Raw genomic sequence first — 22,902 nt, forward strand, 5'->3', positions numbered from 1 at the left:
CCACTAATTTTCTATCTTTTTCAGAGAGTTTCCAGAGAGCAGCTCAAAGCAGAGATGATGGGCACATCTAGGACTAAGCAATCAGAGTTCTCCTCGATCAGTTTACCCTCTCTGCGCCCACCTCTCCGGGTTCTCTTTGATGACTCATGACTCAGGTGTTTTCAGAGGAAATTGAAAGTCTTCCTGAAGTCTTTTTTTTTTTTTTTTTTTTTTTTTTTGAAGCACAAGCGCTTGTGGCACCGGCTCCGCGGCTTTGGCTCATGGGCCAAGCCACTCCGCAGCATGTGGGATCTTCCCGGACCGGGGCACGAACCCACGTCCCTTGCATCGGCAGGCAGACTCTCAACCACTGCGCCACCAGGGAAGCCCTTCCTGAAGTCTTTTGATCACCCCCTCAAAGCACATGTCATTTTACACAGAATGAGAAAGAAAACTATCCCACTGACAGCTAGGAGCTGACCTGGCACTATCAGCTAGTCCATGGTGTTCTCCTGTGGAACATAGTAGTTTCACAGATCACCACCATCAGGCAAGACCACTCTGTAATTATGTCAGGAAACAGACAAAGATATGAACATTGTCCAAACTGCAGAATGGCCAAGTATGCCCCCACCCTGACTAATATGAGTGCAACTGCATCTTTACTATTTACCACTTAGATCTGCTTGGTTCCTCTCACCTTCTCGATAAGAAGACTTAAGATCTCCAATCATGGAATTACTCCCACTTCCTGGTAGCACCCCATCCAAATGATCTTTGAACCTCCCCCAAATCACTTGACATAAGTCCAGATGGTATAAATCGTTTTCTAATACCTTCTCACTGAGACTCCCCACAGTTCCCCATAGTGTGTCTTCTTTACTGCAATAAGTCCATGAATCCTACTTTTTTTGACTATAGGTATGTTCCTGGTATTCTTTAGCTGGAGGACATTGATATCACTATGATAATGTGATAAATGTCTACTGTTTATTTAGCACTTACTTTGTGCCAAGGTCTGTTGTAAGCTTTTTGTATATATTAATACCTGTAATCCTTGTTACACATCATGAAATGGGCATGATAATTAGTGCCATCTTGTTGATGAGGAAACTGAAGCACGGGGAGTTTGAATACGTGGTAGTCCTGTTTCCCTGAAGCAGGATATTCCCTCATGAGTTTGGGCAGTCTTTAAACTACAGAACAGGCCAAGAAAACACTTCATTTCTCTATGATCTCTAGGACCGAGGTGGCTGAAGGCTAGGCTAGTTCCCTAGGGCTGTTCCAAATGGGGAGAAGATCCTTTCCACTTGCCCATCTTAAGCCAAAACCTCAAGGGCCAAGGGGAAAGAGTAGAAGCGTGAGCTCATTTCTGAAGAACTTTTATTTTCTTCACTGCAAAACATGATCTCCTGCCAAGAACAATGATTTGATATATATAGGTTTTAATGTATATTCTCCATGATATTCTCCATATAGCCTATGATATTTGAACACTTAACTATGTGACAGGCATAGTTTCAGATGTTTACTAGTCAACATAATTAATATCTCAGTCCTCATCACACTCAATTTCTCAGCAACTCTTGACACAATTGACCATTGATCACTCCCTCCTTGAAACACATTCTTCAGTTCCTTTCTGGGAAAACACACCTCTTAGTTCTCTTCCTACTTCCCTGACCACACCAGCTCAGTCCCCTTTGCCTCCTCTTCTGCCTGACTCCTGCATATTTCTGGAGTGGCCCTGGCTCAGATCACACTTGTCTTCTCTTCTCCATCTATACTCACTTCCTAGGGGAGCTCATCTAGTCTCATAATTTCAAATACCACGTATATAACTGATGACTTCAAATTTCTATTGCTAGCCGAGACTTTGGCTGTAACTACAGACTGCTGACTTGACATATCCATCTGGATATCCACAAACATCACAAACTAACATATGCAAACCACAATTCCTCATTCTCACCCATTCTGACCCCATTCTTATCCATCAAATCTGCTCATCATCCTGCAGGCTTCTCCATCTCCATAAGTGGCACCACCATGCTGTGGTCAGGCTACAAACCTGGGATCGCCTCTTACTCTTCCCTTTTTCTCACATCCCTTTATCAAGTCCATCAGAAAATGATTTTCAGCTCTAAATTCTAAACATATCCAGAATCCAACCACTTACAACCTTCACTGCTGTCACTCTACTCCAAACCCCCCTTTTGCTTGGATTAGTGCTACAGCCTCCCAGCTGCTTTTGCAGTTTTTACACTTGCTCCCCTACAACTTCTTATTTTCTTGAAGTATATCATAGACACAGGGAAGTGCACAAATCTTGTGTGCAGAGCTCAGTGAATTTCTACATACGTTTATACCCATATAATTACCATCCAGATCAATATATAGAATATTTCCAGCCCAGGAAGCTTCCTCCTGCCTCTTCCACTGCTAAAAGCAACCACTATCCAGACCTCTGCCTCCAAAAATTAGTTTTGCCTTTTTAATGCTTCATATATATGGGATCATACAGTATGTACTCTTTTTCATTTTTTTTTAAATTCATGTCTGTAAGATTTATCCACATTGTTAGTTGTAGCAGTAATTCATTCTTTTTCCATGCTTTGTAGTATTCCATTATATGAATATACCATAATTTATGTATCCATCCTACTGTTGATGGATATTTAGATTGATTCCAGTTTGGGTCTATTATGAGTATTGCTGCTATGAGTGGTAAACGTATGTGCTCATGTCTCTTGGGTACATCATATTCTTCAAAGTCAGACTGATCCGTTAAAATGTCATATCACACAGCTTCTTGCTCAAAGCCCTCCAGCAGCTTCCCATCTTCCTCACAGTTTTTACTGAAGTTCCAGCAAAGGCCTACAAGACTTGTTCTCAAATATGGTCCACTTTTTAAAAGCATCAACACTGGAGCTTGTTAGAAATACAGAACCATGTGTCCCTCCCTGTCCTACTGAATCAGAATCTGCTTTTAATATATCCCCCAGGTGATTCACATGCATGTCTGAGAAGCACTGCCCTTGGTGATCTAGCCCTTTGCCATCACCTCTCTGACCTCATCATCTACCACTTTCCCCCTTGCTCATTCCTCTGTGGCTACACCGGTTACTTTGCTGTTCCTTAGATACCCCAGACATGCTCATCATTGAGAGGTTGTGTGAGCAGGACCTGGTCAGCAGTTTCTTCTCCTGACCCAGTTGTCGGCTTACCATGTGACCTTAATTTCACAGTATGGTAGCTAACTTCTTTTTACCCATAAAGAATGAACCCAGAGTATAATTATAGGTGAAGGACATGGGAAGACTAAGATTAAGCAGTGGTGATGGGGGAAAGGGAAGAAACAGATGTCAGGAAAAAAAATACATATATATGGGGATATATGTATATGTATAGCTGATTCACTTTGTTATAAAGCAGAAAGTAACACACTATTGTAAAGCAATTATACTCCAATAAAGACGTTTAAAAAAGGCCAAAAAAATACATATATAGCCATGCATGTATATATACATATATATATATATATATATTAGGCTGAAGGATTTTTCCACATCAGAATATATAGCTGCATAGGAATAATGATGATGATGATAAGAAGAACAGAAAAAACAACTAGTTTTTATTAAGTATTGACTCAGCCTGAAAGTGGAATTGCTAGATCAAGGGGTAGGTGCATTTAAAATAGATGTTTCCAAATTCAACCATATGGTTGTATTATTTCTACATGCTATTCTTCTTAATAATGTAGTCCTCAAGACAACCCCATGAGGTAGTTATTATTATTTTCTGTATTTTACAGATGAAGAAACTGAGGTACAGAGAGATTAAGTGACTTGCCCAAGGACACAGTGTTAATAAGTGGTGGAATCAGACTCAAATGCAGGCAGTCTGATTGCAAGGCCCACACTCTTAACCCCTTCACTGTGCCTCTCTCGTGTAACCATCACTACCATCCAACTCTAAGAATATTTTCATCTTTCCCAACTGAAACTCTGTATGCGTCAAACACTAACTCTCCACTCCCCTCTCTCCCCAACCCCTGGCATGCATCATTCTACTTTCTGTCTCTATGAATTTGACTCCTATAGGTACCTCATATTAGTAGAATTATGTAATATTTGTTATTTCATGATCTGCTTATTTCAACTGGCACAATGTCCTTGAGTTTCTTCCATGTTGGAGCATGCGTTAGAATTTTCTTCCTTTTTAAAGCTGAATAATATTCCATGTATATGTCACATTTTGTTTATTCGTTCACCTGTTGGTGGCCATTTGAGTTGCTTCTACTGTTTGGGTATTGGGAATAATACTGCAGTGAACATGAGTGTATAAGTGTCTACTCGAGTCCCTGCTTCCATTGCTTTTGGGTATACACCCAGAAGTGGAATTACTGGATCATATGGTAATTCTGTAATTTTTTTTAAGGAATTGCCATGTCATTTTCCATAGCAGCTGCATCACTGTACATTCCCACCAACAACGTACAAGTATGTACAGTATGTGAATTTTTTTATTTTTCGTGTATAAAATCTGTTAATCTTTTCCTTCATGTTTCCTGTTTTCCTTGGAAAGCTCTTTGACTTCCTAAGGTTATACAAGCAGTCTCCAAATTTTCCTTATAATATATTTATCACTTCATTTGGTATATTCAGGGCTTTGATTCACCTGGAATTAATTTTCTATTTGATTTAAGATAGGGAGTACTAACTGTCTTCTTCCAGACTGAAGAGTCAATGATGCAAGTGTCATTCCTGATAGTTCGTGCCTTTCCCTTTCTACCACTCTGACTTTCCTGTGGCTCCCCCGCTCCCCAACCAAGGGCCAATACTGAGCCACTATTGTTTTTAATACTTCCTATCTTCGCTTGCTTATCAATGCTATCAAATTAGGCTTACTTTTATCGCAAGAAAGTGAGTGTGAATAAACAGCCCATAATAAAAAATGCACCTCTTTCTTATGAAAATAAAACATTCAGGAGGATTATAAAAGAAAATCTTATGGCTGTTATCATTTGCCTTATATATTGAGGTGCCCCTATGTTGGGTACATATATATTTACAACTGTTATATCTTCTTGGATTGATCCCTTGATCATTATGTAGTGTCTTTCTTTGTCTCTTGTAACAGCCTTTATTTTAAAGTCTGTTTTGTCTGATATGAGTATTACATCTCCAGCTTTCTTTTGATTTCCATTTGCATGGAATACCTTTATCCATCCTCTCACTTTCAGTCTGTATGTGTCCCTAGAGCTGAAGTGGGTCTCTTGTAGACAGCATATGTACCAGTCTTGTTTTTGTATCCATCCAGCCAGTCTGTGTCTTTTGGTTGGAGCATTTAATCCATTTACATTTAAAGTAATTATTGATATGTATGTTCTTATTGTCATCTTTTTAATTGTTTTGGATTTGTTTTTGTAGGTCTTTTTTCTTCCCTTCCTCTTTGTTCCCTTCTCTTGTGATTTGATGACTATCTTTAGTGTTGTGTTTCAGTTGCTTTTTCTTTTTTGTTGTGTATCTATTGTAGATTTTTGGTTTGTGGTTACCATGAGGTTTTGATATAGCAGTCTATATATATACAAGGTTGTTTTAAGTTGCTGTTCTTTTAATATCAAATGCATTTCCAAAATCTTGCATTTGTGCTCTCCTCTTCTCACGATTGCTCCTATTGATATCATATTTGTGTGTGGATGACTTCCTACCTTTACTGTATGTTTGTCTTTACTGGTGAGCTTTCCCATTCATAAGTTTCTTGTTTTCTATTTGTGGCCTTTTCTTTTTTGCCTTGAGAAATTCCTTTAGCATTTGTTGTAAATCTGGTTTGGTGGTGCTGAATTCTCTTAGCTTTTGCTTGTCTATAAAGGTTTTGATTTCTCATTCAAATCTGAATGAGACCCTTGCTGGGGAGAGTATTCTTCATTGTACATTTTTCCCTTTCATCACCTTAAATATATTGTTCCACTCCCTTCTGGCCTATAGAGTTTCTGCTGAAAAATCAGCTGATAACCTTATGGGAATTTCCTTGTATGTTATTTGTTGCTTTTCCTTTGTGGCTTTTAATATTTTCTCTTTGTCTTTAATTTTTTTCAATTTGATTAATATGTGTCTCAGAAATATAGATCATGGAACAGTATAGAAAGCCCAGAAATAAACCCATGCACCTATGGTCAATTAATCTACAACAAAGGAGTCAAGAATATACAATGGAGAAAAGACAGTCTCTTCAATAAGTAGTGCTGAGAAAACTAGACAGCTACATGTAAAAAGAATGAAATTAGAACATTCTCTAACACCATACACAAAAATAAACTCAAAATGGATTGAAGACCTAAACGTAAGACTGGATACTATAAAACTAAACGTAAGACTGGATACTATAAAACTCTTACAGGAAAATATAGGCAGAACATTCTTTGACATAAATTATGGAAATATCTTTTTTGATCCACTTCCTAGACTAATGAAAATAAAAACAAAAATAAACAAATGGGACCTAATTAAACTTAAAAGCTTTTGCACAGCAATGGAAACCGTAAACAAAATGAAAAGACAACCCACAGAATGGGAGAAAATACTTGCAAATGATGTGACTGACAAGGGATTAATCTCCAAAATATACAAACAGCTCATTCAGCTCAATATCAAAATAACAACTCAGTCAAAAAATGGGCAGGTCTAAAGAGGCATTTCTCCAAAGAAGACATACAGATGGCCAAAAAGCACATGAAAAGATTCACTACATCGCTAATTATTAGAGAAATGCAAATCAGAACTACAGAATGGCCATCATTAAAAAGTCTACAAACAATAAATGCTAGAGAGGGTGTGGAGAAAAGGGAACCCTCTTGCACTGTTGGTCGGAATGTAAATTGGTACAGCCACTATGGAGAACAGTATGGAGGTTCCTTAAAAAACTAAAAATAGAGGTACCATATTATCCAGCAATCCCACTCCTGGGCATATATTCAAAAACGATACATGCACTTCAATATTCATTGTAGCACTATTTACAATAGTCAAGACATTGAAGTGACCTAAAATGTCCCTCAACAGAGGAATGGATAAAGAAGATGTGGTACATATATACAATGGAATATTATTCAGCCATAAAGAAGAATGAAATAATGCCATTAACAGCAACATGGATGGACCTAGAGAAGTAAGTCAGACAGAAAAAGATAAATATCATATGATATTTGTCCATTTGTATGTGAAATCTAAAAAAATGATACAAATGAACTCATTTACAAAACAGAAACAGACCCACAAACTTAGAAAACAAACTTATAGTTACCAAAGGGGAAAGGTGGTGAGGAGGGATAAATTAGAAGTTTGGGATTAACATATATACACTACTATATATAAAATAGATAATCAACAAGGACCTGTTGTATAGCACAGGGAAGTCAACTCAATATTCTGTAATAACCTAAATGGGAAAAGAATCTGAAAAAACATATATATATATGACACTGAATCATTTTGCTGTACATCTGAAACTAACACAACACTGTAAATCAATTATACTCCAAAATAAAATAAAAATTTTAAAAAGCCACTAAAAAAAATTTGTTTACAAAAAGCCTGTGTGAAAACGTTTATAGCACAAAAAAACTTATGACATAAAACTCTAATTACATTTATGTTTATTTCTCAGTTTGACTTCTCTCTCCCTATCTGTGGCTATTTAGTTTAGGTTTTTATTTAGCATTGTATTTGAAAAGAAATGAGTGTCACTACAGGGATTAAACAGCAGCAAATCTAAGACTTATTGGTCTTGACTGGGTCAGGCTCACCTTTCTGCAGAACTCTGAGATCCATACAAATCAGAACAGGACAACATGTAAAAATAACATGTTTTTCCATTTCAGGAATTAATGATTATTTTCTTATAATAGTGAGATGATATTTTATTTTTAAATTCACGTGAACATGAATTATCAGAAGTATCTTTTCCCAGAAACGGATAACTAAATAATGAATTCTTTCCACAATCTACTTTTGTTTTCATATTGCAATCAGGTTTAAATAAATTTCTAATTTAAAGGCTTGCCTAAAATTAATTAGAATTGGAAATGACTTGCCCCACAAATTCTTCCCATTAACAATTATTATATCACTAGGTTAACCTTCCGGTGTTAACTGGATTCTGATTTTAGCTGCTGTATAAATGTATTTTCCTCTAAATAAAAGAATCTCTAGATTAACAGCCATCTAAGCTGAGCTCCCAAAATAGCTTGCAAAACTGGTGATGAGCCGACATTTGAGCAATGTTTTAAAGTAAGATGGATCAGCTCAACACACCCTTTTAACCAAAAATTTGCTGTGGTATATATTGCACCTCTTTAGGGCAAATAAGGTCTAATACCCAGAGAGGGTGATATGAGTATTAGGGATAGGAATGCTTGAAGAGAAAATAGAAACATTTACAGAGAAAAAAACAATATCCTCCCCGCCTCCTGACATTGCAAGGAAAATTTTGGTGGTGTATTTTAGTATGAAAATAGAAAATGTATGGAATATAAAGCTTAAAACTAATTATTTATGAAAAGGACTACGTATATAATGCTAAAAAGTTTTTTCTTCCCTCTTTGATAAATATAAAGATGGAATATATTATTATAAAATGATTTATAAAGTCTTTGCATCTGAATAGAGTTATTCCTTACCAAGTGGCTCAGATGTTTCTGAACAGTTCTTGAGAGCGGAACATGAAAAACCTCACTAAGACAGGAATAATTGTGTGGTCAGGCAGCTATATCACCACAAAGCATCATCATTTTTGTTAATGATTTAAAATAAACGCATGCTGTTACTTACTGATGCTGAAAGGCTACTCTGTCCCACTTCTATTTTTTAAACATCTTTATTGAGTAATTCACATACTCTAAAACTGTAGGGGTACACATTGTGTGGGTACAATTCAATGATTTTTAGTATTTTTATAGAGTTGTACAACCATCACCATAATCCAGTTTTAGAACATTTCCATCATCCCCAAAAGTTCACTTGTGCTCAAGTATAGTAAATCTTTGATCCCAACTCCAGACCCAGGAAATCATTAATCTACTTTTTGTCTCCATAGATTTGCCTTTTCTGGACATTTCACAGAAGTGGAATCATACAATTTGTGGTCTTTTGTGTCTGGCTTCTTTCCTTAGCATAATATTTTCGGGGTTCATCCATGTTGTGGGACGTTTCTCCTCCAAGGGACTTTTCGAATCAGTTTGTCAAGCAAATTTTTAAAAAATTCCTGTCATCTAGGTGGAAGGTCCTTTGTTCAACAATGCTTTTAATCCCTCTTATTTCTTGCTTTGGCTTCCTCATCTTCTGAAGCATTTTAGAAGAATTATTTTATATTACTTATGAATGTAAGAAAAGCACATCAAAGTACAGAAATACTTTTTTATTGGATTAAAAAGAACCTCTAGGGGCTTCCCTGGTGGCACAGTGGTTGAGAGTCCGCCTGCCGATGCAGGGGACACGGGTTTGTGCCCCGGTCCGGGAAGATCCCACATGCTGCGGAGCGGCTGGGCCCGTGAGCCATGGCCGCTGAGCCTGCGCTTCCGGAGCCTGTGCTCCACAACGGGAGAGGCCACAAGGGGAGAGGCCACAACAGTGCGAGGCCCACGTACCGAAAAAAAAAAAAACAACAAAGAACCTCTAGTTTTGGGGATTCCATGGATACTGAAATGTAGGGTCAGAAGCACACACAACTCATTGAGAAGATAGAAGTGAAACTAATTAAAGAATGTTCTACATGGTCACAGTTGTATTCACTGGGGTTTAGTTTTGTCTTTTTGTTTTACTTCTCTTTTGCCTTGGCTTGTATTCTGAAAATAAGTACTTTATTAATTTCCTGGCTATTATTATAAAAGGTGTTAAGTAGTATTACTAAGAAGTAAAAGAAACACCCAGGATGTACGAGAGCTACAGGCACTGGCAAGTTACTTAATCATTCTTACCACCAGTTTTCTCATCTGGAAAAATGGGATATTAGTGACACCTGCCAAACATACTGTTATAAAGAGTAAATGACTCAATAACCATTAGCCTTTAAGGATACTATGTTCATTTCTGTGGAAACTTTGTCTTTTTCTCCTGAAACGTATTTTTACCTCCCTAGGCTTCAAGATTTACAGAAATGTATTTCTGATTGACACTATGTAGACTGCTGCTGCTTTTCCCATACAAGCCTGCTCTCCCTCAACAACTACAGGCATGTTAAAAAAAAGATGCTCTAATTCCTTTTTAGTCTCATAAAAAAAAAAAATCCCACCAGGAAGGTACTGTTATTATCCCCACTTTACAGATGAGAAAACAGGCTGTTTAGACATGCCGTGACTCACCTAAGGTCACAAGGCCAGGAAGAGTCAGATAGAGCCACATTTGGAAAACTGCAGGAAGTCCACCCGACCAAAGCTGGGAAGGGCTACAGTAGAAAATGAGGTGAGGCACAGATCTGGTCCAGAGGGCTCAGAAAGCTGAGTAGAGCATTTATACATGATGTAGCAGAAAACAGAAGTTTTAGAAGTTTTTGAGCAGGGGAATGACAGGAGCAGAACTTTTTATTTTATTTAATTTAAAATATTTTAAAATAATCTTGCAATCTTATGTCTATTTTCGAGGCAAATAATAGCAGCTAACTTTTATTGAATCTTTATTAAAGCTCTGCTCTAAGACCTTAACATGTATTTGCTCATTTAATCCTTACAACAACCTTTTAAGGTAGGCATTGTCATTTGCCCCGTTTTACAGATAAGAAAACTGAGGCACAGAGAGATGCAAGAACTTGCCAGAAGCTACACAGCTTGCAAGTGGTGGAGCCAGGCTTCAGTTTCAGGCAGTCTGGCTCCAGTGTCCATAGTATTAACTTCTGGGCCACAGTGCTTTTTTGTTAATAGATCTATACCACAGGCTAGACATATAAGGATAACATGGGGCCACTGCAGTACCCAAAGTCTAAGGTGATAGGGATTTGGATTTCAGGGGAGGCAGCAAGAATGGAGAAAAGGGGAGATTTCAGAGAAAAAGCTGGTGGTAGAATTTCTGGACTAACTAGATACGTGGGGAGTTAAGAAGAGTGAGTTGAAGATGCAAACCAAAGTTTTCATTCCTCTAGGAGAATCATGGAGCTTCTGAGGAGTACAAGGAGCTGGCAGGGGGGCTGGTCTGGAGGAACTAACAGTCACAGTGCAGGGAGTACTGAATTCAGTGTAGTACCAGGAACACAAGTCAGCCAGCTGCAGCTGGCAGCATTGCTCATTGAGTTGATGGGGCTCTGGATAGAGATGTGGGCATCTTCAGCAAAGAGAAACTTTGAAGTCAGAAAACAGGTGAACTGTCCTAGAAAGAGAGAGGGAAGATAGTGAAGGAAAAAGGCTCTAAGTCTAGGTAACCATTGGAACAGGAGACAAGAGGAGAAAGCAAGACAGAGGGGCTAACAACATTCCAATGCCTGTGGTGCAAAACTCCCTTTCAAATATGCCATCTTCTTTAGGAGAGCATCCCTGTAAGGTGACTATGTTGTTCCTAGAGATAGTGAAATTGGAGTCAAGACATTTAGGGGGCTTGTGCACAATCACATAGCAAGTTAGTGACAGAACTACAATTTGAACCCAGTCCAAGTGACTCCAATGTCTGTCTCTTTCTATGAGCAAAAAGCTGTGGAAAGATGAACCTTCCTAGTCTGGGTAAGGATTGCTGGCTGTGGTCTAGGGGAAGACTGGCAGGACATGAAGCCCAAGAGTTAAATTGGAATAGGATTTTTAAAGGCCATGTCATGTCTAGGAATTAAAGAACCAGTAAAATTTTTTAAGCAGGAAAGTAACATGAGATTGCTTTTGAGATAGGAATAGAAATGTAAATAAATATAGAGAGAGCCATATAAAAGATGGATTGGAGGGAGAAGAAACTAGGATAGAGACAGATTGGTGGTAATATAGTGCTTTTGTTGATGGGTAATGATGCTCTGAGCTGGAGCAGGAACAGCAGGAAGAAGGCTGGATTTAAGAGGTGTGCAGAGACATCTAGGTAGGACTTGGCTGTCTATCTCCCCGTGGAGATGCTCAGAAGACAGTTGGAAACACAATATACCACTGAAAAGAGCTCCAGGGTAGAGATTTAGAATTCAGACGTCATCAGCAAGAAGTGGTAGTTGGATCCTGGAAAGTGATAATATCACCAGGAGCTGAGAAGACCAAGAGGAGATGGATGAGAAAAAAATTCTAGGGGAAAGTAAACAAATAAAGGATTTGAAGGACCTTCTCTGGAAAAGGTTCTAGTACCTCTGTGTTTTTAGGAGTTGCCTTTCCCCTTTGTATTTCATTTATGGAAGGGGAGCAGGTCTTGACTTTTCAGAACTTCCTTAGCTTCCTGTTCTGCCCTCACCTTGAGCACAGACACTAGTTTCCTTATAGAGCCACGGGCTGGCCTTGTTCTCTCCCAGGGCCCTTGGCCTGAGCCCCAAACCCACGCTTGCACAACAGCGTAGGAGAGGCCACATCTCAAGAAATGTTTAGAAATCAAGTCTCCAGGCCATGGTCATTATTTGGATGTGGTGGTTGCCCCCAGTTCTCTGAGAAATTAGATATGACAACGAGGAGGAGGTCACAGGGTCCTTAGGAGGCTCACATTCAGAGAGTGCTGGTCACTGAAATCACTACAGGGATGGGGGCATAAAATCAGAGACAGTGTATAGAGAGGCTCTTTTAAGGGGAATTAAACAGAGTAATTCAGGTCAGCCTGTACCCCCGTAAATTTAGAGCTCATTACGCAGTGTCTTTTTAAAATTCTTGTATTAATTATAATAGAAGGCCAAAGGCTTTTCAGATGGTAACAACATACCCTGCCTGCTTTACTCCCATTTTCCACATTGACTTGATTACTGCCAGTGTACTGAGAGTAGACTGCAAGGTTGGGCCTTGGAACAGGCAGGCCTGAGTTTGAATCCTAGATCTGCCATTTGATAACTGAGGCCACAGGGAAAATCAATTGAACTCTGATCCTCAGTTTCCTCAACTGTAAACTGAGTCAATACATCCTCTGCTCAGCTTCCATTCCATCCAACTCCCTTATGGCAACAGAGGCTGGAAAGCCAGAGGCAGATTTCTCAGACTCTTGCAGCTGGGTTTCACATCTGACATGGTTCTGCCATCTAGGCACACCTGAAGGAAACCTGGGAGGTAGACATGGGCAGTATAAAGCTTCTAGAAGATGTTGGATCTTCTTGTAATCACTGTAGTGGAGCTGACTGACATTTGGGAATGTGGAGGTGGAATTTCAGTATTTGGTTCTGAGCATCTATGACAGAAGGCAGTAGCTGTGGGGTTCCCATAGGAGAGTCCCCTGTTCTGGCTGAGCATTTCTCCCTGCTATGTTATTCCTGATAGTATAGGACACAAACTAACTTCCATGGCTCCCCTAGAAATTCTTAACCTGCCAAATACCTTGCAATAATTCCCATTCTGTTTAAATTACTAATTGGAGTGGATTCCATTATCTTCAACTCATAGACCAGCCTCATAGGGTTTTGCAGGAAAGTCAATATATGTAAATTAAGTACAGTGCTTAGCACCTGGTGAGCCACATTATTATTTCTATCAGCGTATCAGCTGCCACAATAAAGTAGAAGTAAGCATCTTACAATATCTTAATGATTTTCTAATTTTATTTTTGAAGCATATTTTGTTTCTAAGATTTTTTGTTCTAAGTATTATAGAATAGAGGTCTTAGCTTTGTGCACAGCTAGGATTGACATAGAGGAACGTTAATTATCAAAGTAAGAAATATGTACTCTTTAAAATGAGGAAATCCAGGATAAAAGAAAATAAACTTATTATCGTTTTTTACTTAAGTTCTGGAATTGTCTTCAACTTCAGTTAATGGCATTTATAATGTACCAGACACTGTTAGCAGCTATGTCTTTACAGAATTTTAGATAACGGACGAGAACGTCATTGATCTTTCGTTCTTTCCCAGGCTCTACTCATCTTGTCAGCATCTTCTGATCTTGCTGGAGAAAGTCCATATATTTTAGAATCCATAAGTAATATAAAGGGCTTTTGCCAAACTGGAATTCTTAGTTTTTACATAGGGTGACCTTATTGTTTACAAACATCTGAGAGTAAGAGTGGATTTAATTGTGTTGTAATCTTTATTGGAAGGTATGTAACAAGATGCTGTAACCAAAGCTTTTAAGCTTCTGAATAATACTTCAATTTTTAAATTTTCAATTATTTTCATAAATCATTGATTAAACAATGGACTTATTTTAAAATCTATTTATTTTTGGCTGTGTTGGGTCCTCGTCTCTGTGCGAGGGTTTTCTCTAGTTGCGGTGAGCGGGGGCCACTCTTCATCGCGGTGTGCAGGCCTCTCACTATCGCGGCCTCTCTTGTTGTGGACCACAGGCTCCAGACACGCAGGCTCAGTAGTTGTGGCTCACGGGCCTAGTTGCTCCGCGGCATGTGGGACCTTCCCAGACCAGGGCTCGAATCCGTGTCCCCTGCATTGGCAGGGAGACTCTCAACCACTGCGCCACCAGGGAAGCCCTGGACTTATTTTTAAAAAGCTTCAATTTGTTATTCATTTCCCGTTCCAGATTCTTCCCAAACTACTTACTGGATGTTGAACATTTAAAACATCTGTAGAGCAAGTTAAAGTTAAATGCCACTTGTCACAGCTTTCATTATGGTTGCTTTATTTTAATGATCTTTATGGTTTGTTTACCTGAAATTCTGATTTTGCTTTTAGTTTAGAAGGTATCAATAATGTCTCTGTTAATTTAAAAAAGGCATAGACAAATATAAAATATTCATTTCCGATAAAAACAAAATTTCTTTTGTAACAAAACATGCAGAATCGATTTTTGGCATTGTCCAGTTAAGCAAATAAAAAGACAACTTTTCTATTACATGTGAATATATTATGCATAAGTTAAAAGACTGTTGGAAACTAAAAACACAGAAGTATACGGACTTTTTTTCAAGGTTGGCCTAATTATTTCTCAAAAATAGGAAAGGCTCTAATTAATAAAAAATTAAAACTACAATGAAGATAATTTATAGGACAATGTCATTGCCTTTTTTGTGCTGTGAAAATGTTCTATGTGTCCACATGAAATTTAATCATTTTAAGATTGTATTAAAGGGAAACGTATTAAATGGTCTGTGGATCTTTACATAGTTGCCCCTTCTGAGACTCAAAAGATTGACAAATTACTGAGGTCAGTAATTTTGTGGCTGCCCTTAGTATTTTTAAAACAAAAAATTTGAGGAGTTAAAATACACAAGAAAGAGTGGATGTAACAGTTTTATGAAGGTGGTCAGAATGTGGTTTCTCCTACTATGAACAATATTTTTTTTTAAAGAAATGCTATGATGATTTTTTAAATTAATTCATTTATTATTTACTTTTGGCTGCGTTGGGTTTTTGCTGCTGCGTGCAGGCTTTCTCTAGTTGCAGCGAGTGGGGGCTACTCTTGGTTGCGGTGCGCGGGCTTCGCATTGCGGTGGCTTCTCTTGTTGCAGAGCACGGGCTCTAGGTGTGTGGGCTTCAGGCTCTAGGCACGCAGGCTTCAGTAGTTGTGGCACGCGGGCTCAGTAGTTGTGGCTTGCGGGCTCTAGAGCACAGGCTCAGTAATTGTGGTGCACGGGCTTAGTTGCTCTGTGGCATGTGAGGTCTTCCCGGACCTGGGATTGAACCCATGTCCCCTGCATTGGAAGGCGGATTCTTAACCACTGCGCCCTGAACAATAATTTTTAATAAGCTAGCTCCCTTTTATTATATTCTCTTTAAAATTAATTGTCGCTCTGTAATTGTTAAACTAGTACCAGATAAGCCTGTAAAATCATCTTAGTCTGAAGTCATAATGAGGAACATTTTAATTTCAAATTGTCCTATAAAGCAGATCAAAAGTAACAGAGATAGGAAAATAATTATTATAAAAAGGTGTAAAATTCTTTTAAAATAGGATAAAGAATTTTATATTTATGATTTGGGTTAAAGACTGTTACAGAAACTTACTGTACATGTTCTCTTTTGCTCTTGTTATTAGTGTCAATATTTGGGGAAGAAGGGTGAAAATGAATGTACATTTAGTTAAATAATGCCTATTACTGGTAAATTAATAATTACATTAATGTAATTATCCCTTTATGGCTATTGAAAAAGTTTGGTGATAAAATTTATTAATTAATTTGAATTTTAAAATGTATTTGGACCTAGACCTGTGACTTTAAATACTATTTTATAAAGTATGTGGTAATTAATAAAGTTTTAATTGATAATTAGCATTATAGCTCAATGATGTCCTTCATCAGGATTTTTTGCCCATGAAAGAGAGGGTCTGCATGGATTTTTTTTCAACTCTAGACTTAGTTTATTGCAGATATAGTCTTGCTGATTTTCACAGTTTCTCTATGATATATGGAGATGATTGCTTCTATTCTTATTGGTAGAGAGTAGAGACCTAGAATATAAGATTTGTTTATAACCATTTAAAAAAATAAACTTAAATTTTAGAATAGTTTCAGATTTATAGATAAGTAAAGTTAGGGTATTCAGAGTTTCTGAATATCCTTAGTTTTTACCCAAGTGTCTATTATTGGGTTCCTGGGCCCTAGGCTTTGGTGACTCTCTGGTAAGCCACATGCTTTCAATTATCAGCTACCTTCTATGACCCTATCCAGGTTGACCTGGGAACCTTGCAGACTTTATCCACAACCCTTGGCAACTGAGGGAGACTGGGGTGGCCTCTCTCAGGCCTTCTTCTATAAGCCTAGATCTGCTCTGCAACCATTTCTGCTTTACTTTACTTTTATTCTTTTTTTTTTTTTTTTTTTTTTTGCGGTACGCGGGCCTCTCACTGTTGTGGCCTCTCCCGTTGCAGAGCACAGGCTCCGGGCACGCAGGCTCAGCGGCCATGGCTCACGGGCCCAGCCGCTCCGCGGCGTGTGGCATCTTCCCGGACCGGGGCACGAACCCGTGTCCCCTGCATCGGCAAGCGGACAGATGCCCCTTCCCAGAATTCTTGACAGGAGGCAGAACTACAAGTGCTCTCTGTCTGAGGATTCTCAAATTCGAAATCCATCACATCCCCTGGGGCTTCAACCCCCACGAGGGGTCACGGAGCCAAGCCCCATCTTTTTTCATAAAATCTCATTCTCCTCTTCCAGTCCCTTCCCACAGGAGAAAGAAGGCATGGAAGGAAAATTGAGTCACATTATTACTCATTCCTCTCACACTATGGTTTATATGCTTGCTATCCTCTAGGCTTTGCTAATGATACACAGTGCCAAGATTTGAGAATTTAAAAAGAGCTCTTTTCTCTCTCAAGAATCTCTTTCAAAATAATGGGCTTGGGCTTTCAGACTGTTGCTTCTCCTATGTATTTTCTAAAAAATCCATTCAGAAATACAGTCTCCTGTGTTCTGCGCTGTATCTGCTTTCTGTTCTAAGGCAGTGAAAGGCACTGACTAAAGTGGTGAAGGACTTAAGGCAACAAGAAAAACGTGGCAAAGAAAAATCTCTATTGATATCTCAAAATAATACCCCTCTACCATCATATTATGATGCAATATGGACCCAATACTTCAAATGAATTTCAGTGTGGAGTTGGATGGTTTTGGAAGACAAAATGATTTCAGTGTAAATGGTAATTAAGGCCAATAAAGTGTTTCTGTATTTAAAGGCACATGGATATTTTTCTCACATTTCATATAGTAAGCTGAACATATATTTTGGGCTTGGATAAACGTTCCAGACTACATGCATACAAGAGCTGAAGAAGAATATCATACTTATTCCATATATATTCCAGATTTCACTGCCAAGATTACAGTTGGGGATAGCAGTCCAGAGGGACTTTGGTCAAAGTCTCTTGAGATTAAAAAAAGAAAAAACATGAATTAAAGCTAGAAAGAAAATCCACTAGAAAAGCAAATTATTAACTCTGTGCTCGGATTCAAAAGATGAATAACCACACTTTGTCTTTTGTTTTGTCCTCAGCTGGAAAGGCAGCTAATGATGCAGAATGAAATGAGAGAAAGACAAATGGCTATGCAGATTGCTTGGTCTCGGGAATTCCTCAAATATTTTGGAACTTTTTTTGGCATTGCAGCCGTCTCTTTAACAGCTGGGTATATTTGCTACTTACTTTAAAATTTTCTTCTACTTCTTTTTGTCTCTGCCATGATCATATTATTAAGTTGGCCAAGATAGGACTTTGATCCAAATAGTACACATATAGGCGAACAAAGTAACCCTGATAGCTTAGTCCTTGGCGGTAACTCTGTAGAACCAGGATAGTAATAGTTAATTCTTCCTTTAGTTTCTTAGATTTCTTCTGTACTTTTCTCCATTTTATAAGTAAGAGAGAGGACTGACTTTGCACCAAGACAGAAGGAAGTCTCTACAAATTCATCTCCACAGTCCCTAAGGGATAGATATCAATACTTAAATATTTTTTAAATGAGTAATCTGAGCCTCAACATCAAATAAAGATGAACAAATCATAGACCCTACCCGAGAACTGCAGAATCTGCTGAGGGATTATGGGTAAGCAAATCCTATTTCCATAGAAGAATTAAGTAACTTCTGAAATGGAGGATATTCTTCCCAAAAGCAGATAACTTATTTCCTTTCATCAAGTACAAAGATATTTATTTACAGGTTATTCCTTGATATTCATTCTTTTTTGTTCTTGAATCAGAGCAATTAAAAAGAAGAAGCCTGCCTTCCTCTTACCTATCGTTCCATTAGGCTTTGTCCTTACCTACCAGTATGACATGGGCTACGGGACCCTTATACAAAGAATGAAAGGTAAGTCTTTGATAAGTCTTAGACCAGAGTCTCAATTTCTGATTCATTTTCTGGTTCCAGGATCCACTCCTCACACCCCCTTGACTTATGAAAATTCTGACAAGACTCTCCCTGAGCTACCAATGACCGATATTTCTGCCCCCTCTCACATAGTGGTATGCTGGAGTCACCTCGTACCAGCTCACAAGAACCAACTGTCAAATATTCAGGAATTTTGTAAGCTGGTTGTTAAACACAGTCATTATTAAAAATTAAATTATATAAACTAACACAACATTGTAAATCAGCTATACTCCAATAAAAATTTTTTAAAAATTATATAAACTTACAATTAAATAAATTACAGAAAATACATAATATTAAATTATATTAAAAACAAAAATAATAAATAATCAGAACTTAGTTTCTAATTATTTTACAAATATCTGTACTCTTAAGTTATGTATATCTATTCTTTTAAGTTATGTATATCTACTGTATCTGTATGGTGGCAATGCAGATACAATATATAGACACAAAATACAGATACAACTCTGACTTCAGTGATGTCCCATTGGTATGTCAGCTTGAAGGTGGTCATGGTGGGAGTATTTACACCATGGAAATCTACAAATACCAAATCAAGGCTTGACTTACTATTTTGTTGATTGTCTAGATCAGGGGTTGACAAACTATGGTCTGCAGGCTGGCCACCTATTTTTGAAAATAAAGTTTTATTGGAACACAGACATACCCATTCATTTCTGCTTTTCCATTTCCATGACAGAGCCGAGTCACTGCAACAGATATGCAAGTCCCCACAAGCCTAAAATATTTACTATCTGGCCCTTTACGAAAGTCTGCCAACCCGTGGTCTAGACTTAAGAAAATGGTGAAGAAAATGTTAATGATGTATATTAGTCTTAAAAGTGTGTTGTGTCCATATCCATTATGTTGTGAATAGCAAAAAAAATTCAGGAAATGTCCTAATATTTAAAAACTGTTATCTGATTCAACAAAGTCCACAATATCACTGTTTCTCTTTTGTCCTACTCATTAACGTAAATGAAAACACCGACCATCATTCATGTTGAAATTATACTTTCTCATCAACTGCTTAGGCGAGCTATGGATAAAAGAGTTCAGCAAAAATCAATAAAAACATTCTTTGAGGATCAATTTGCTATATAGAATTTATGATAAAGGGTACTGTACATGTTATTATCATTTATAAATTGTACGCTACATATATTTCATAGAAGTAAAATTTATAATAAACTTACGTACATTTGTTTTTGTTCTGGAAAGCTGGTTGTTAAATTTTCACCAGTACCGTACTGCTCTCACTGAACTCTGGCTTTTATTGCCCTAGAAAATAGCACTGCTGCCACAGATGCCATTCCTGTCCCAAGAAGACAGAGTTTCCCATTAGTCTAGGATATCCATGTCTTCCAAATTCCCACCACTACACACCTCTCATGAGGATCCCTATTTCCCTACTCCTCAAGCCTTCAACCCAGAGCATGCTGGAAACAGTGCTTTCCCAAGCCTTCATTTTTGCCATCCTGTTCTCTCCTGGGCTATAGGCCCATCACTATCCCTGAGGCTCTGTGGGGACTGGTTTAGTATGGGAAAGGAGAAGGTGCAGGTATTGGGAGTAGGCAGTAGAACATTTCATTCACAGACTTAGGGAAATGGAGGGATTATATGTTCTTAAAAATTCCCATTTGAAAATAGAAGTACATTTTCCACATAGAAACTATGTTAAAATGTCCTTTGGGGTCAGACATTATTGGTATCATAGTTCAGCTATATTGTGGGCTAAACAGTGTTTTGCTGATGGCCTAGAAATTTATTTATAGCATATATTACTGTGGGAAAATGTATTCTGAGTTCTAAAACACTGATCTACAAATTAACTTTTGGAGTACAATTCCATTTTAAGCTGGAAACTAACTGTACAAAACTGATTTACTTATGTTAAAACTCATTTCAATAACCTGCTCAGGTTCATGTTACTCATTTGCTTAAGAATTCATTAGTCTGAGCTCAACTATGTCTCACTGTTTATAAGAACATTAGAGTTCTCAGTCTCTCATAAAAGTTAGTATGTAGTATTAAGAAATCTCAACTCTATTATACAGCATTCACTTGAATGTATTACTAATGGAGAGCAAATTTATTTTCTAGGAATATTTTGATTGTATAATTGGGAAGTAATTTTATTACAGGTCCATCAGAGTCTATAGAATATAAAAATTTAACTTCCAAGGCACGTTGTGGAAATTTCCTGTTGAAAAAAAAAACAACAAAACTTTAGAATCCACCAGGAAATTTACCATATTAAAAAGTTTAGTTTATAATATATAGCCCTGTTAACTAGACATGGCCCCAAGATATATACTTCCTGTTTAATTGACTTTATTATCAGCCATTCTGTAAACACATACTAAGAATCTGCCATATGGAAGGCACTCTCCCATGGAAACATCTAGTCTGTCATCAATAGCCTGCCCAATTACATACAATTTATAATGATTTTTACTTAGTATTTAAGATTGAGAAAAAAAAATGTTTGCAGATTGTTGGAATGCTGTGATAATTTGCAAATTGTAGCCTGCCCTGTTGGGTTTGGAGTATAAATTAATTGTGCGTTAAAAGAGGAATACTTCAAGAAAACAACTGCCTTTATTCCCAAGGAAAGTTTATGGAATGTCAACAACATATATTATAGTTTTTCAAGATTTCGCTAGTCTTCAACAATAAAAGTTGGCAAATGTCAATGTGCCCAAGAAATTACTATTATTTAAGAGGAATTGTTTATAAAAATGTGTATATGTGTGTGTATGTATGTATATATGGACTAAAGAACATTTAATATTATTTGGGGTATTTATAAGTAGTTTCAAGTCAAAGATTAGCTTTCCTGAAAAATCAGAGTTTTTAGTAAACTTTATTTTCTTCTCACGTCACTTATGATATAATAAGGGGCAACAAGAAGAACCATATGGGGTTTCACCACCCTAAACCCCTCCTAACACAGCTAATAGTTATCATCCTGACTTTCCTTCAAGGAAAAAAAATATTACTTGGTATTCTTTCTCTTCTACATTTTAAAATGCTGTCTTCTGTCAAAGTCTCTGGCATCTGATTTATCTCTTTTTGAATCTTCATAATTCATTATTGTGTTTCCTTTGGGAGGTCACTTCACTGGGGACAGTGGGTGAAATATTTAACTGTGAGATCTGGGGGCATGCCTCCACACAGTGTTACAGCATGTCAGTGGAACACAACAAGTAGGTCTTCTCACAAAATGCTGATGACCCCTTTGTCACCTTGCACATTACTGTACTTTATTTAAGGTGAAGCCGAGAACATACTGGAAACAGAAAAGAGTAAGTTGCAGCTGCCAAAAGGAATGATCACTTTTGAAAACCTTGAAAAAGCAAGAAGGGAACAGAGTAAATTCTTCATAGACAAATGAAATCATGTTTACCCACCAAATCTCAAAATACAGAATTGTTGACTTGAATCATGGCCTTTACAATTTTTTAAATGCTTGAGATTTTGATATAATGGTTTTTATTTTAAAATAATAAAATTTAAGATGAACTTTGTTAAATTATTTTAAAATAAAATGTATAACATTCAACACAAAATCATGGAAGTACTCTTTCAGATTTCCTCTATATGTGTGTGTATCACAAACATCTAAATGTAAAATTAATAAACTATATTTTTTTGAATTTCTGGAAGCAAAAGTTCTGTTGTTCTCATTTCTCTGTTGCACACACTTGCCCCATCACAGTAATCTCCCACAGATACTGCTTTTATTTGGATTTCTCAATTGTGTCCTGTCTCCACATGATAGAAAACAACTAATATTAATGATTAACATGTATATTGCACTTGGTATGGCCATTGTCTGATTGTTTTGCACATATTCTTGTAATTATCCCAACAATCCAATGAGGCAGGCATCATTTTTTTTTAAATAAATTTATTTTTGGCTGCGTTGGGTCTTCATTGCTGTGCACGGACTTTCTCTAGTTGTGGTGAGCAGGGGCTACTCTTCGTTGTGGTGCATGGGCTTCTCATCGCAGTGGCT

At 37.5% G+C, this 22,902-nt stretch overlaps 1 protein-coding gene across 4 annotated transcripts in view; it reads left to right on the forward strand.

Moving 5' to 3' along the window:
• Positions 1-22,555, forward strand: part of PLGRKT (plasminogen receptor with a C-terminal lysine) — a 55,535-nt gene extending 32,980 nt beyond the window's left edge. For all 4 annotated transcript variants that reach the window (XM_029203977.1, XM_029203978.1, XM_029203976.1 and 1 more), the window contains 3 exons: positions 18,003-18,133; positions 18,706-18,815; positions 22,157-22,555. In XM_029203977.1, coding sequence (XP_029059810.1) covers positions 18,003-18,133; positions 18,706-18,815; positions 22,157-22,278 — 363 coding nt within the window. In that variant the 3' untranslated portion in view covers positions 22,279-22,555. The remainder of the gene's footprint in view (positions 1-18,002; positions 18,134-18,705; positions 18,816-22,156) is intronic.
• The last annotated feature ends 347 nt before the right edge of the window (positions 22,556-22,902 follow it).

Source organism: Monodon monoceros, unplaced genomic scaffold, assembly GCF_005190385.1.
Source record: "Monodon monoceros isolate NGI ecotype Baffin Bay Population unplaced genomic scaffold, NGI_Narwhal_1 Super_Scaffold_5, whole genome shotgun sequence".
Taxonomy (NCBI): Eukaryota; Metazoa; Chordata; class Mammalia; order Artiodactyla; family Monodontidae; genus Monodon; species Monodon monoceros.